The sequence below is a fragment of the Eupeodes corollae genome, chromosome 3 (genome assembly GCF_945859685.1).
Source record: "Eupeodes corollae chromosome 3, idEupCoro1.1, whole genome shotgun sequence".
Lineage (NCBI taxonomy): Eukaryota > Metazoa > Arthropoda > Insecta > Diptera > Syrphidae > Eupeodes > Eupeodes corollae.
Window position 1 is genome coordinate 117106873 of NC_079149.1, and position 13028 is coordinate 117119900.

The 13028-nt window shown below is 32.7% G+C and overlaps 3 protein-coding genes across 3 annotated transcripts; 2 read left to right on the plus strand and 1 right to left on the minus strand.

Moving 5' to 3' along the window:
- Positions 1-2934: 2934 nt before the first annotated feature.
- On the plus strand, positions 2935-3954 carry LOC129949244 (uncharacterized). The gene has a single exon (XM_056060577.1). The coding sequence runs from the start codon at positions 3225-3227 to the stop codon at positions 3951-3953; it is 729 nt and encodes a 242-aa protein (XP_055916552.1). The 5' UTR covers positions 2935-3224; the 3' UTR covers position 3954.
- A 143-nt stretch (positions 3955-4097) lies between these two features.
- On the plus strand, positions 4098-7157 carry LOC129949243 (SPRY domain-containing SOCS box protein 3). Its single transcript, XM_056060576.1, has 2 exons — positions 4098-4772; positions 6162-7157. The coding sequence occupies exons 1-2, from the start codon at positions 4101-4103 to the stop codon at positions 6411-6413; spliced, it is 924 nt and encodes a 307-aa protein (XP_055916551.1). The 5' UTR covers positions 4098-4100; the 3' UTR covers positions 6414-7157.
- Positions 7158-9640: 2483 nt separating this feature from the next.
- Positions 9641-11766, minus strand: LOC129949242 (reticulocalbin-2). Its single transcript, XM_056060575.1, has 4 exons — positions 11496-11766; positions 11106-11423; positions 10895-11042; positions 9641-10550 (listed from the first exon to the last, which is right to left on the minus strand). The coding sequence occupies exons 2-4, from the start codon at positions 11305-11307 to the stop codon at positions 9893-9895; spliced, it is 1008 nt and encodes a 335-aa protein (XP_055916550.1). The 5' UTR covers positions 11308-11423; positions 11496-11766; the 3' UTR covers positions 9641-9892.
- Positions 11767-13028: the final 1262 nt, after the last annotated feature.

Here is a 13028-nt window from a genome sequence, read left to right on the forward strand (position 1 = left end):
TACCCATTGAGCCAAAAATGAGCTTCGTCGCTGAACACAATGAAATGGAAGAAGCGCGCGATGAACTTTCTTAACAGAACACGCATTTTGATAATAAAATTCAATAATTTGCAAGAGTATTGTTTAAACCAATGCTGCCAAAAAGATAATAGCCTATTAAAAGTGTTTACCGATTAGAATCTTTTAAAAATGTATCTATTTGAGAAGGTGAATTAAAGTTTAAATATCCTCATTTAGTCTGTCAGACTGATTGATTTTTTACTCCCACTATTGTTGCAAAAGTTTTTACATTGTACACAAACCAAAAGAACTTAATAATGCAATATTGCACTATAATTCTATTATTCTATATGTTGGTACATTGATGCATATTTTAGATATATATAATATACATATGTATTTACTCACCAATATAGTTATTTACAACCATTAGGCTAGCTTGTTTCATATATGTACATACCTGAATAATTCATACTTGCGTATTTGCCTTTTTCATTTACATAATCACATTAATAAAAGCTCATTAAAATAATATGCTTACATGCAGCCGTTTATTCGAACAAACTTGGTTTTATTGATTAAATACATTGCTAAATATACACATTTATTTCGAAAAAGGCGTACTTAAAACTAAAACTATACTTTACAGCTATATAATTGTGTATTAAATACTGAAAGAAAAATAAAGCTTAATTAATATGATACAAATAAAATTTAAATCCCTCTGAGGCAGACATAACTTCAATATTCCAACTGAACAGGTAAATTCTCTTTAAAAAATTTAAAAATTGTCATAAACAAACTATTGTTGGGATTGTGTTTCCCATTTAATTTTAAATTTAAAAAAACAAAGCACCCTTTTCTATCAAATATTTGCAGAGACTATTCTGATTTGTATTTACAATTCTAGTTTAATTTTTTCTTATAAATAACTATACTTTAAACTTGAATATTTAAATTCCCTTGGAAAGTTATTTTAATCGGTTTGACTTGTCAGATGTCAGATCCCACGGACGAATTGAGATATCGACTTGGAATAAATTTGTTTTACAAATAAGTACATTAAGATATTCAGAAAAGGCATTCAAAAAATTTTAATTGTAGTTTTCGTCATTTAAAAAAAAATAAACTTCAGGTTAAATGAAACATTAAATTCTACTTTTGTTTATTTAACTTTAGTTTGTTTAATTTAAAATATTTTTGTTTGTGTTTCTCCAGAAAAGTACCCCATGATAGACCCGTATTTTCTAATATTTTCCTAAATTTTTCAGAATACCGTATTTGCTAATCCAATTCAAATGCAAAACGTGCATTTAAAAGAACATTTAAAAATTTGCTAATCCAATTCAAATGCAAAACGTGCATTTAAAAGAACTGCATACCAAACATATTGCAAAACAAATTTTTAAAGCACATACAAAATTAATTAAAAAAAAACGGTCTAACTATTTTGAAAACAAATTACATTCGTTTTTTTTAAATATGAAATGGCATTACATTTAAAAAAAAAAACTTATTTAGAAGGCATATTTTCAAAGCTTAAAAAATGTTTAATACTTTTGTTTGAAATTTGATTGACCAGCCATCAAAGCCATAACACTGGAACCTTATTTTAAAATGGCAAGAATTTGTTATTCTCAGTTTTCAAAGGTTTATATTAAACATCTTCTAATTTGTAATCAAAATTAAAACTCTAAATAGTCTGTAAGGCTTCATTAATGCCTATTTACCTAATTTTGTATTACCAAGATGGAAAATAGAAAATGCATAATTTTCTTAAGAACCCATCATATTGTTGTAAAATACGGAATTCCTTTTTAACACTGACATTCTACCCTTAGAAAATATATGTACATATAGAAAAGTATCTACCTTGTCTTATCAATCATGATTTCATGACATACATAAAATGCATTATTTTATACATGATGTATATAGGCTAGGCACTAAGGTAAACAGTCTTTATGTACATATCTATGAATAAATGAATGTAGGGTAGACACCTACAGCGTTATTGTTTTGCAAATGACATCCCAGCCCATTCTGCTCCCAACTCATTAAGAAAGCGGATCAAAACAAAACCTTCATAATGCCACCACCCCCTCCCCCTCAAAAAACTGCCTGTGCACAAAACCTTCCTATTTTTGAGTCCATCAAATAAACAAATAAGTTCAAGCTCGTTCCCGAACACACATTAATACAGGTAAATGAAAATATAGGTACATTCCTAACATGCAACTTTATAGTGCACTTTTCACACCCTCCACACCGCTGCACCCCCAGGACACTACCCTTTACTTTCGTTATCATAAAAATACTGTACATACCCTCAAGCCTCAACCCTCTTTTGATAAACCATCATCCTTCTATCAATTAAGTATCTACCAACTATTCTTAGCTCGTTGGTATACCTATCAAAAAATATCAAAACCAAACAAAAAACTGTGTTTACCAACCCCTGAATGTTCTGAGATGATGGAAATTCAAATCGCAAATACACCGACGACGTAAGTGGACGACAGACGCCTGCGCTGGCGCTGCAACAAAATAAAATAAATTTCATTCTCATCCCCAAAAGCCGACTGATAACAAAACAACAGTTGTTTTACACACAAGCCTAAAGTCGGCAAACCTGACGGAGGAGGTTGGTTGCACCACAAAGCAAATGAACCAGCCACTACCATAGTCATATAGTCGGCTGGAATTTCCTGCCATGCTGTGCTGTACTGGGCTGAGTAGAGGAAGAACTCGGGTGAAACTTTTTAATATGGACATTAAAAAGGGGGTGGACGTGCCGAGCGAGTATTGATTTTAATATCCCCCTCGCAAAGAGAAAATTGAGAATATTCGAAAGACCGTGATTATACATATCAGGCGTGCGCACTTGGCGCTCAAAAAAATACACATCCGAGGTAATAAGTACACGAGCCAACAATCTACTCCTTGCAGTTACCCAGTGAGAGTCCTTCAGCGCGTTCATAGATAAATATCAAGTCGCTAGGATATCTAGTGTAGATACAAAATTTGTTTTCCTCTACCTATGTGAAATATTAAAACAAAAAATTCAACTACTCTATCGTTTTATGAATCAAATCAGTTCTGTTTTTTTAGTTTTAAATAATTCCTGTCATGTTTTTCATGATTCACCCACCCTCCCAGTGTAGTGATTTCTATAGTTTGTTTTAATTTCGAAGTGAACCAACCCCCGTCCGAAACCAGTCTATATGATTATCGTTGTGTTGTTATTTTTCCAATCACTCTGTTTATACCTACAAAATATTGTCCTTAAAGTCCATGACAAATGGCTAAATCCTAAGCACGCTAGAATTCTTATCGACAAAGAACAGCGGAGACTGCAGCTGTTGGCCCTCAAGCCCAAACACCCAGTTCCTGGATGCAGCTTTTGTTCGAATAGCCCATTGGGGTACTGTCGACACCATAGCCCAAATCAACCTACACTTAGACACTTGAAAAATCGATTGTTGGCCAAAGGAGGAAGTACTTCTTCAATTTCAACTTCAACTGCAATTGGTGAAGGTGGTGATAGTGGTGACATTTCTCCGGGGGAAAGCGTTGCAAGTGGTGGAGGTACAGGAAGTGGAGAACAACAACAATTGCATAGTGTGGAAGGAAGCAGTTCAGTTTTATCAACACCGTCTACGTCGTCTTCTTCTTTGCCATCGCCGTCCTCTGCTTGTGAAGCTCTTGCAAATTACTTCGATAGTAGGGACCCAGATAAGATTTGTACCTGCTTGAGCTGCACCCACGGTGGAGGCAGAAATGCATCCTCGCATGGTCGTCGCAATCGTACATCTTGGGGGACACGAAACGGCACTGTCATTTGGGGCGAAAGAGTTGTACCTGCTATTATCAAAGACGAGAACGGTTTAGAAATAGCTCCCACAAAAAAACGACGGCAACGTCGTTACGAAAAATACGGCGGTTTTTACTAGCTCAATGTCGAGCTTCAATTGAACTATTACTCTACTACAAAAACTTCTCTATAATTCCAAATCAACCAAAAGCCAGGATAAAGGACAACTGTAACCCATGCTTATAACCAGTTTCGAAGACGTCAATAAAACAAAACCGATTGCACAATGTCAAGTGATGAATATGAGACACCCGAATCAACACCAGCTCCATCAACCCCAACATCAACAACAGCGACTACTCGAACAGCCGCTCAATTCACAACCAGATCTACCAACTCATCAGACGGAGGAGGAGGAGGTAGAGGTGGAAGTGGAAGCTCTTCCTATGGTGGTCTAAAAGATTCATCTGTCTCATTCAAGGACGACAGTTATCCACTGAAGCATGGTTGTGATGATAATTGGACTTGGTCGAAACGACATCGTTCAAAAGAGGTCGTTTTGAGTGGGCCCAACAACAGAACTGTGCATTTCCATCCTAATTGGAGCAAAGGAACGGCGGGTGTTCAAGGCAAACGGCCGTTGAATAATGGCCGTTTCTATTGGGAGTTGCATGTGACGCAGCGAGTTTTCGGAACTAGCATTATGTTCGGTATTGGGACCAAAAATGCGCGATTGCATGCGAATTCATTTCGCAATATGTTGGGTGAGAACGAGCACGGTTGGGGCTTGTCGCACAAAGGTGTGCTATGGCATAAAGGAGTTGCTTTGTTATATACAAGTCGATTTCGGGAGAATCAAGCGACTGTGATTGGCATTTTGTTTGATGGGATCGAAGGTACATTGACGTACTATAAGGATGGCGAGTGTTTAGGAGTGGCGTTCCGAGGGCTCGATAAAGTGAGTTTTTTAATTCAATTTACGACAAGGGTAGCTTTGTTTTACTTGTAAGTACCCATAGGTGCCTAAAGTTGGGGGGAAAACTTGGGAGCAATTAGAGCCCTGCAGCCCTTTAGTATTTAAGACATAGTAACAAAAGTTTTGTCCCGTAAATTTCATTGGCTGCGTTCAATCTTGTATTTTAAAGACCATATTTTGACATAGATATACATAAGTGTATAAGGATAGATGCATTGTGATGACTTTTAGTTGTCCACAAAAGCAGACAAACATTAAGAGTCCGAGGACTACTAATTCTTTGACACCTTCGGATTTCTAATATCATACTCTTTTTATTTGAGGTTGAACTACTTAGCTCGAAGCGGGAGCGCTCTATGGCCACTGAATAAAAAAGAATACAAAGCTGAGCGTGGCCTACTTCACTTTTGTTTTTGGGTGGTGTATGAGTGACAGATCAAATTCTAAAACTTATGAAAATTGAGTCTCCAGTGTTTTCATAAATAAAAAGAAAAACTCCCATCAAACTCTATCAGATTAACATTTAACTATTTCATTATTTGCATGTGTTGTGGAACGCAAACAAATCTGAACAAATAACATCCAATTTGACAGATGTCAAATTTTGTCATAACATAAAAGTCCTTTAAAAGATAATTTCTGCGTTCAATCTCGTGTTGGAGAGGGTATCTTGGATAGGTGGATTTTTAGATACCTAGTTGAAGGAGTTGGATACCTGTATTGAAATAGCTGACAAAAATAAAAACTTTCAGCTGTTCACAGAAAGCAGAGAAACATTTAAGCTTCAAAGTCAAAATTGTTGAAAGATAAAACATTTAATGGATAATTCAACCGATTCGTCGGACCTAGCAAATTGGTCATCTACAAAACGAGAACAAAAGAAGTCTATTTTGAAGCTTCTTCATCGTCTATTAAGTACAAAACATTCTCAAATACAACTTCAACTAACATTTTGTATCCTTTTGTTTACCAACAAATACAAAAAGCTGAAATTAATTTTCAAGTTTCTTGAAATTCAACCATGAGTTGATTCTGTGAGATACCTACATACCCCAGAAATGCTTGGATACCTTTGGATTCCTTTTTTGACATCTCAGCTGTTTTTTATCAACCGTTATTTTACACGTAAACAACTACAAAAAAGGTATCCGAATACCCTATCTGTCTGAGATTGAACGCAGCCAGTAAATGAAAGCCAAATTGACAGGTGCCAAATTTGATCGACTCTCAAAGTGTAGAAATCCCTTTTCACGCAGTTGTTTTTACTGTGAATACTGAAAAAACTGTCTTTTTCATTTTTACTCGAACTTTAATACAAAATTGTTAAACTAGAAAAATCTTCTAACAATTTTATTTAAACTTTATTTCCAGATCAAGGAACCCCTCTATCCAATTGTCTGTTCAACAGCAGCAAAAACCGAAATGACACTTAAATGTGCCCGACGCGATTTTGTGAACCTTCAGGATCGCTGTCGAGCCGAAATCATCAAACATGTTAAAAATCGTCGTGAATTAGCTAAGCTTAATCTCCCACCATCAATAACAGCGTACCTAAGTGAAGTCTACAATGACATTATTCCCTGGCGTCAAGTTGATAACTATGACTTTATAATTGACTTTTAGTGTTTAAGTATGTTAGGTAAATATTCAAATTTAAATTGCCTTGAACAAATAATAGTCATATGTAATACATATAGATGACATTTATTTTTTTAAAGTATATTTAAAAAATAAATTTAAATAATTTGTACAAATATTCATGGTACTTATGAATGTAATACTTCGATATTTGAATATAATAGCATAATATTTATTATAATGTATATGAGTGTTTTATGTGTAAATAATATTCCTTAATTGTGTATTTATAATATTATTGTATATTATATGGGTGTTTAAATAACAATGTGTCTTTTAATACTTATTTAATTATTATTTTTACACACGAGAATTAAATGTTCTTTTTGTCTGTTTGAGACAATAATAATTATACACTTTGTGCATATATATTATTTATTTAAATTTAAATAAGTATTTATTATGTACAATGTGCCAATGGTCGTCGTTTCAAGATATACAAGGACAATTACCTTGACATTTGTACACCCTAACAATTTTCTTTTGCTCTTTTTTATCTTAATTGTTAAAAGAACATTAAAAAGAAATGTACATTACAACTTTTGTTTAATTTAAGTTCATTTACGTAGTCACTAAACACTACGGTGCAAACTAATACTAAATTATTGTAAAAAAAAGGCAGACTATTACTAAATTATTTTGAATATTGTGCATATAAAAGTAATTTCAATACGTACATATGTATTTTGTCAAAATTCAATATCTATTTTACATTCTGTTTTTTTTTTTTTAAATAATGAGAAAGCCCAAAAAGAAAAAAGTGTTGAGTAAGAAGAACATATATTTATGTCTTTCGGGATGAACATTAATTGCGGAGGTTACAATTAAATGCAGAAGTCTCTTCTTTAAAAATTATCACCATAACCCACTTCTTTGTTTTTAATTTGTAATCAAAGCCTTTTTCATGAAAACAAAATTGAATAAATGGACTTAGTAATGATACAAATGTTTAATTTAAACCAATTGGGTAAACCTTCAACCCAAGGGGTTAATCTTTCGTACAATAATTTAACAGTATCTTAAGGTATGTAGCCTTTAAATGTATTGCCTTTGCTCACAAAGTAAAACTCTAAATTTCCTGGTTACCAAAAGTCAAATATCGAGGTATAACTAGATTGTTTTTGTTGGATACAACTTCCAGACACATTACTTATACATATTCAGCTGGCCTTATATTGATTTGACTCATTTGAGTCATTTGGAGATACTTAAATGATCTCATTCATAAAATGGCTCGGCCAAATCGTTTGGGTACGGAATGAGTACCTCGAATCTTCATTAATAATTCTTGTATGGCAAACAATATTTAAAAACAAAATCAAAAAATTGTTATAGCCAGAGTGAGATCCTTTAATATTAAAGTCCAAACTTGAATATAACTCGCATATTTGGGCAGGTGCTCCTAAAACAAATTTAAGTATTTTGGACAGGATGCAAAAAAGGGCTTTAAAAAAATGATAGTCGATAGAACTATAACCGAAACAATTAAGTCACTTGAACACCGCCGAAATGTTAAATGCCTTTCGTTGTTCTACCGATATTTTTTTAAACAGTGTTCTGTCGAATTAGCCGTAATACTCAATTTCGGACGAACTGCCAAGTATAGAGATTCTTTTTTAAACCGCACATCGAGAATGTGGAATGCTTTACCCAGCTCTGTTTTTCCCTATCATTTTGATATTCAAAACTTTTAGACCAATGTGCGTCGGTATCTCCTCTTTAATCCTTCTGTATTTTCCTAAAGCTCGCACTGTCTATTATAAAAGAAGTTATCCAAATAGTGTACGTCTTTTTTAATCTACTTTGGAGTTTTTGATCTTTATTTTAAATTTTTGGTCTATCTCATTGATGAAAATGTTGTGTTCTTCAATCTACACTTAAATTAATAAGGATAGAAAAATAAATGTGAGTAATATGTATGTATGTTTCATTGTAGATACAATAATACATTACAGAGTTTTTGTTAAATAATAATAATTAATAAAATATTTAAATTAAATGTAAATACAATTCATACAATATTTTTTCAAATTTTAATTTTAATTAAAATTGTGCAATTTCTAAAAACGTTGTTTTATTTTCTCTTAAGAATAAATTTTCAAAACTATTTTTAATTAAAAAGTGTACACCATGAAAACAATGCTTTTAATTAGATTTTCATCTCATCAAAAGGATCTGACTAGAATTTTGATTGCCAGCAATACTATGAAAGTTTAAAATGAATTTAGAAAAATGCAATGAATGCAAGTCGAAAGATATTTTATTGTCATGCGTCATAATAATAAATTGCAACACATTCAACAGCTGCATCCAGGCACACATTTGCAAATTTATATCTATCTCTTCCTCTGGGACTTTCGTCCTTGAAAAAAATATTACAGAAACAGGCAATGTGTACCAAGTACATTATGTATAATGTAGATATACTTCAAAATACATGGAAGCTAAGAACTACGAAGCTTTAATTAGGAATTCAAGGAATTACAGTTGCCTGGTTGATATGAAAATAATTATAAAGAACAATATCTGATGGGGAAGCTATTGGGAGGAGAAACAAGTTTAAAATGTAGACACCTACAAAACAGTTCATAATGATGAATGGAATTTTTTTTAAATATTCTTTTTTATCTATGCATGTATATAAACAACCTTATATAAACGTATATTGCAAGAGAAATTCTTTTGTTTGAAGTACATCTAACCAATATTTATGCTATGCTCGCTCTTACGACATATATACATCATGTACGAGTGGTGGTGATGAACAAAATTTAATTGATTAAATTAATTAAAAAAGGACGAAGATTTACTAACTTTGTGAATTTACTAGGTTTTCCAAATAAAATTTTAAATTATTAACTTCCCATAGAAAGTTATTACAATGTGTCTCATTTGTTGAATTGAAAAGGTTGACATTTTTCGACTCTCAGAATCTAAATCTACTGTTTTAAGAGAGGTATTTGTGTGTGATTGTGTACGTATGTACGAGTTACGTCGGGATACGTTTTAATACACTTTTCTCTTCCTTAAATTTTTGCAGTAGCCAAAGGCCAGATGAACTTTTGTTTTGTAACTCTATAACATTTAAATGATTATCAATTAACCCTTAATGCACATCTAAATGTCAAATCCACGTCTCTCTAATTCTCCCATTCGATCTAAAACCCTTTTTACTTGAAATGTAAAAAGTATTACATAATAACCACTCAATGTCGAAGATGTTTAAATAAAAAAAGATTTTAATATAAAACGCACACATTTTTCTTTAATAGACACAAAAAAATCATTTCGAGAACAAATACGCAAAAATATATAAATTTAAAATAAGTTATTGAAAATTTACAAAAGAAAGTAGAAATTATTACTAACTAAAATGGCTTAATTGAATATTGCCTCATTTTTGGCAAAAAGTTATACAGTTTAAAAAATTTAATCAAATTTAATTTAAATCCAATACACAATTTTTACAGTTCATCTCCCAAGCGATGAATATTTTGCAAATGGTCACCATAATCCGTAACTTCACTTCCAACAAATGTTTCATAGTTTTCAATTATTTCAGTATACGACAGCCTATCATCGTGATCTTCGTCTGCAGCAGCAAACAAATGATCAACTTCATCATTAGCTACATCTTCGTTGCTTGGAACTATCCAATTGAGTACTTCATTCCCAGTAAGGATACCATCCTTATTATGATCGAAATCTTGGTCGAAACGGTCTTTTTCTGTGATTAACCATTCTTGGTCGTGTTCTTTAGCTGATCCTCCAAGAAATTCAACAAAATCGATTTGGCCGTCTTTGTTTTTGTCCTTATCGCGCATCGTTTGTTCCAGGACAATGGGTAACATTTGAGGATGTTCTTCGGGATTTTGGAAGAGGATGAATTCTTCTACGGATAGAGATCCATCGTTATCGCCGTCGGCTGCTTTGAACATTTCTTTGTCATCTTGCATCATTTTCTGTTCCTCCTCGTAATTGTCGTAATCGGCCTCATTCTTTGGAATGCCGTCGTCCTCGATTTGATACACGTCCATCAAGTATTCTTTCCATGTTATTTTATCGTCGGTATTGGTATCGATTTCTTCAAAGCGGTCTATAGCTTCTTCTTCGGACAGTTTTCTGTAAGAAAAAGAGAAGAGGGTAAAGTCAAACAAATGCTTTTGATTCTAAAGAATAAATTAAGTATGAACAATTCTTCAAATCCAATTTTTAAAAATATAATTATGTTTTTGTTTGCAGACAAATTGTTCTAGTTACTGTAAAAGATTTAGCATGGAAGTTAAACACAAATTTGTTAGGGCGAAAGCGAGATACTTGTCAACAAGCTATTCATCAAGTAAATCAATAATTAGCTAGAGAAGAAGCAGGTTAAGCCGCTGGTTTCTGTAACCGCTGGACCGGGAATAGATTATTAAAAATCATATCTCCGGAATGATATTAGAGCAAAAAACACAAACACTCACTTAAAAGACCTCAAAATCCATGCTTTTAGTTCATGCCTATCAATAAACTCATCGCTATTTCTATCCATCATCTTAACCAATACTGCTAGACGTTTCTGGGATTCCACTGGAGATAAGGTATCATATTCTTGTGCTTCCTTTACATTACCTAAAACGAATGGTAAGATTAGAAGACGTCTACTTTAACATGTTCTACAATAAAAAAACTTACCAATGATAGCCTCATGGTCGAACTCAACATGATGTTCTCCGTCTTCATTGTGATGGGCATCTCTAGGACTATAAGACCCATCTTTTAGACGTTCTTTACTTGTGTGCTTTTCATGTTTGTGCGTTGTTGCTCCAAGAGTAGAACCAATACTGGCCACAGTTAATATGACTATCAGCAGGTTTACCATATGTAATCTTTTCATAATTTTGCTATCGTTTGTTTTATCTTCAATCCAAAAAAAAACTTATCTCTAAGCACTTCTGTTCCCAGGCCAAGGAACACGTCAACTGAAGAACACAAAAAGATTCCTTAAGAGACCTGGAATTGCATAAATTTACAAAATTATTAAATTAATGCAGTGCACACAAATTTACATAAGTAGACACTTACCTTTGCTTTTTGTAGCTAGCTTCCCGTGTCCCTCACTAAAAACACGACCGACGAAAACAAAGAATTTATTTTTTAATTTGCTTAATCTGCTAAAAAGCCGAATCGGCCAAGAACAAGAAGCTACGCAAGCATGCGAGTAAGCAGTTGTTGAAATCTATTTTTGGGGTGATTAGCCTGAGGTGATGAATTAAGTTAACAAAATTTTTTGATTTGTCGAGAGTCGAGAATAAAACGAACGCGAAAGGCAAAGTTGAAGTAAACAATTTTTTTGTTGTGTTTTCTTTTCGGTCATGAGTGCGTTCAAAATCAAATGTCAAATTTGGGTAGATCTTATTGGTTGGACGAATTATTATAGGAAATGTGATTAAGGGTAGTGTTACATTGATTACGATATTTAAAAATGGTATTGTATGAAAATTAGATGATTTGAAATTCACTTAAAGTTATTGAAATATTGAATTTCGACACGTGTTTTTTTTTATTTGAAAATGACAGTTAATTTGACAATCGATTTTCAAAGTTTTAAGGTTTCAAATTCTCTGAGTTTTTAACATTTTAAAGTGAAGTTGAATGTAGCTGCATCTGCATAATGCAGAAAAGTAGAATGAGGCCGATATACATATGTTAAATACCGAAAGTAAAATAGAGTATAAAAGTAGTAACTCTTTTTTACTCCCTCTAAAAAACTATAATATTTTTCAATACAGAACTTGCAACAAAAGCCTCAATGAAATCAACTAAAAAACCTAAAAACTAGTAAGAAAAACTATTGATTTAAAAGAACAAAATGATTCGTTGCTCAGTATTTTTCAATAATATTAATATGATACTTAAAAATTACTTTTAATTTTTTAAATAGTAAAAAGGCATGGAAATTCATACAAATATTTCTCACTAATGTAAGAAAAATGGGTTCAACTTTCCATCACCGCAGCACGAATTTCGACACGCAGTTTTTTTATTTGATAAATATGTGCAAATAATTAATAACTTTAGCAACTTTAAAGCGAGGAAACATTTATTTATATTTGAAATTAACTGTCAAAGTTCACTTTTTCACATATAAAACTCGCAAAAATGGTTGATTTTGACATTTCTTCCCTGTTTTTTGTTCAGTGTCGCCATAGTTGTTTTTTTATTTTTGTTGGGGATTTCTTTGATTTTAATGCTAAAATGCAAAAAGTACTTTGCCGCAACCACCAAAAATCATATAGTGATCCCAAGCAGAGGGGTTGCTTTCTGCACACTTACTTACCTAGCTGTTAGTACGCCGTTCTATCAATTAAAAAAAACTTGTTTTAAGCTCAAAAAATTAAATACAAAAAAAGTAGGGTTATATCCGAAAAAGAAAATATTTTTTTCCTCGCCTTAATATTTTAAACATGTTCCTCGCCTTAATATTTTAAACATGTTCTACTGAGACCCCTACCTAACTTTACAAAAAATAGCAGGATGAAATTCGTTCTGCGGTAATGGACAGTCGCACCAAAATTTTAATGACATTCTAGAACAAAAAGTGGCAAAAAAGTCAAC

What these genes read in the sequence shown, in the direction of transcription:
- LOC129949244 (XM_056060577.1), top strand. Translation starts at nt 3,225, where the DNA reads ATGATTATCGTTGTGTTGTTATTTTTCCAATCACTCTGTTTATACCTA.
- LOC129949243 (XM_056060576.1), top strand. Translation starts at nt 4,101, where the DNA reads ATGTCAAGTGATGAATATGAGACACCCGAATCAACACCAGCTCCATCA. An exon ending in CGTTCCGAGGGCTCGATAAA is followed by an intron (nt 4,773 to 6,161) that starts GTGAGTTTTTTA and finishes CTTTATTTCCAG; the next exon opens with ATCAAGGAACCCCTCTATCC.
- LOC129949242 (XM_056060575.1), bottom strand. Translation starts at nt 11,307, where the DNA reads ATGAAAAGATTACATATGGTAAACCTGCTGATAGTCATATTAACTGTG. An exon ending in CGACCATGAGGCTATCATTG is followed by an intron (nt 11,043 to 11,105) that starts GTAAGTTTTTTT and finishes CATTCGTTTTAG; the next exon opens with GTAATGTAAAGGAAGCACAA. An exon ending in TGGATTTTGAGGTCTTTTAA is followed by an intron (nt 10,551 to 10,894) that starts GTGAGTGTTTGT and finishes TTTTTCTTACAG; the next exon opens with AAAACTGTCCGAAGAAGAAG.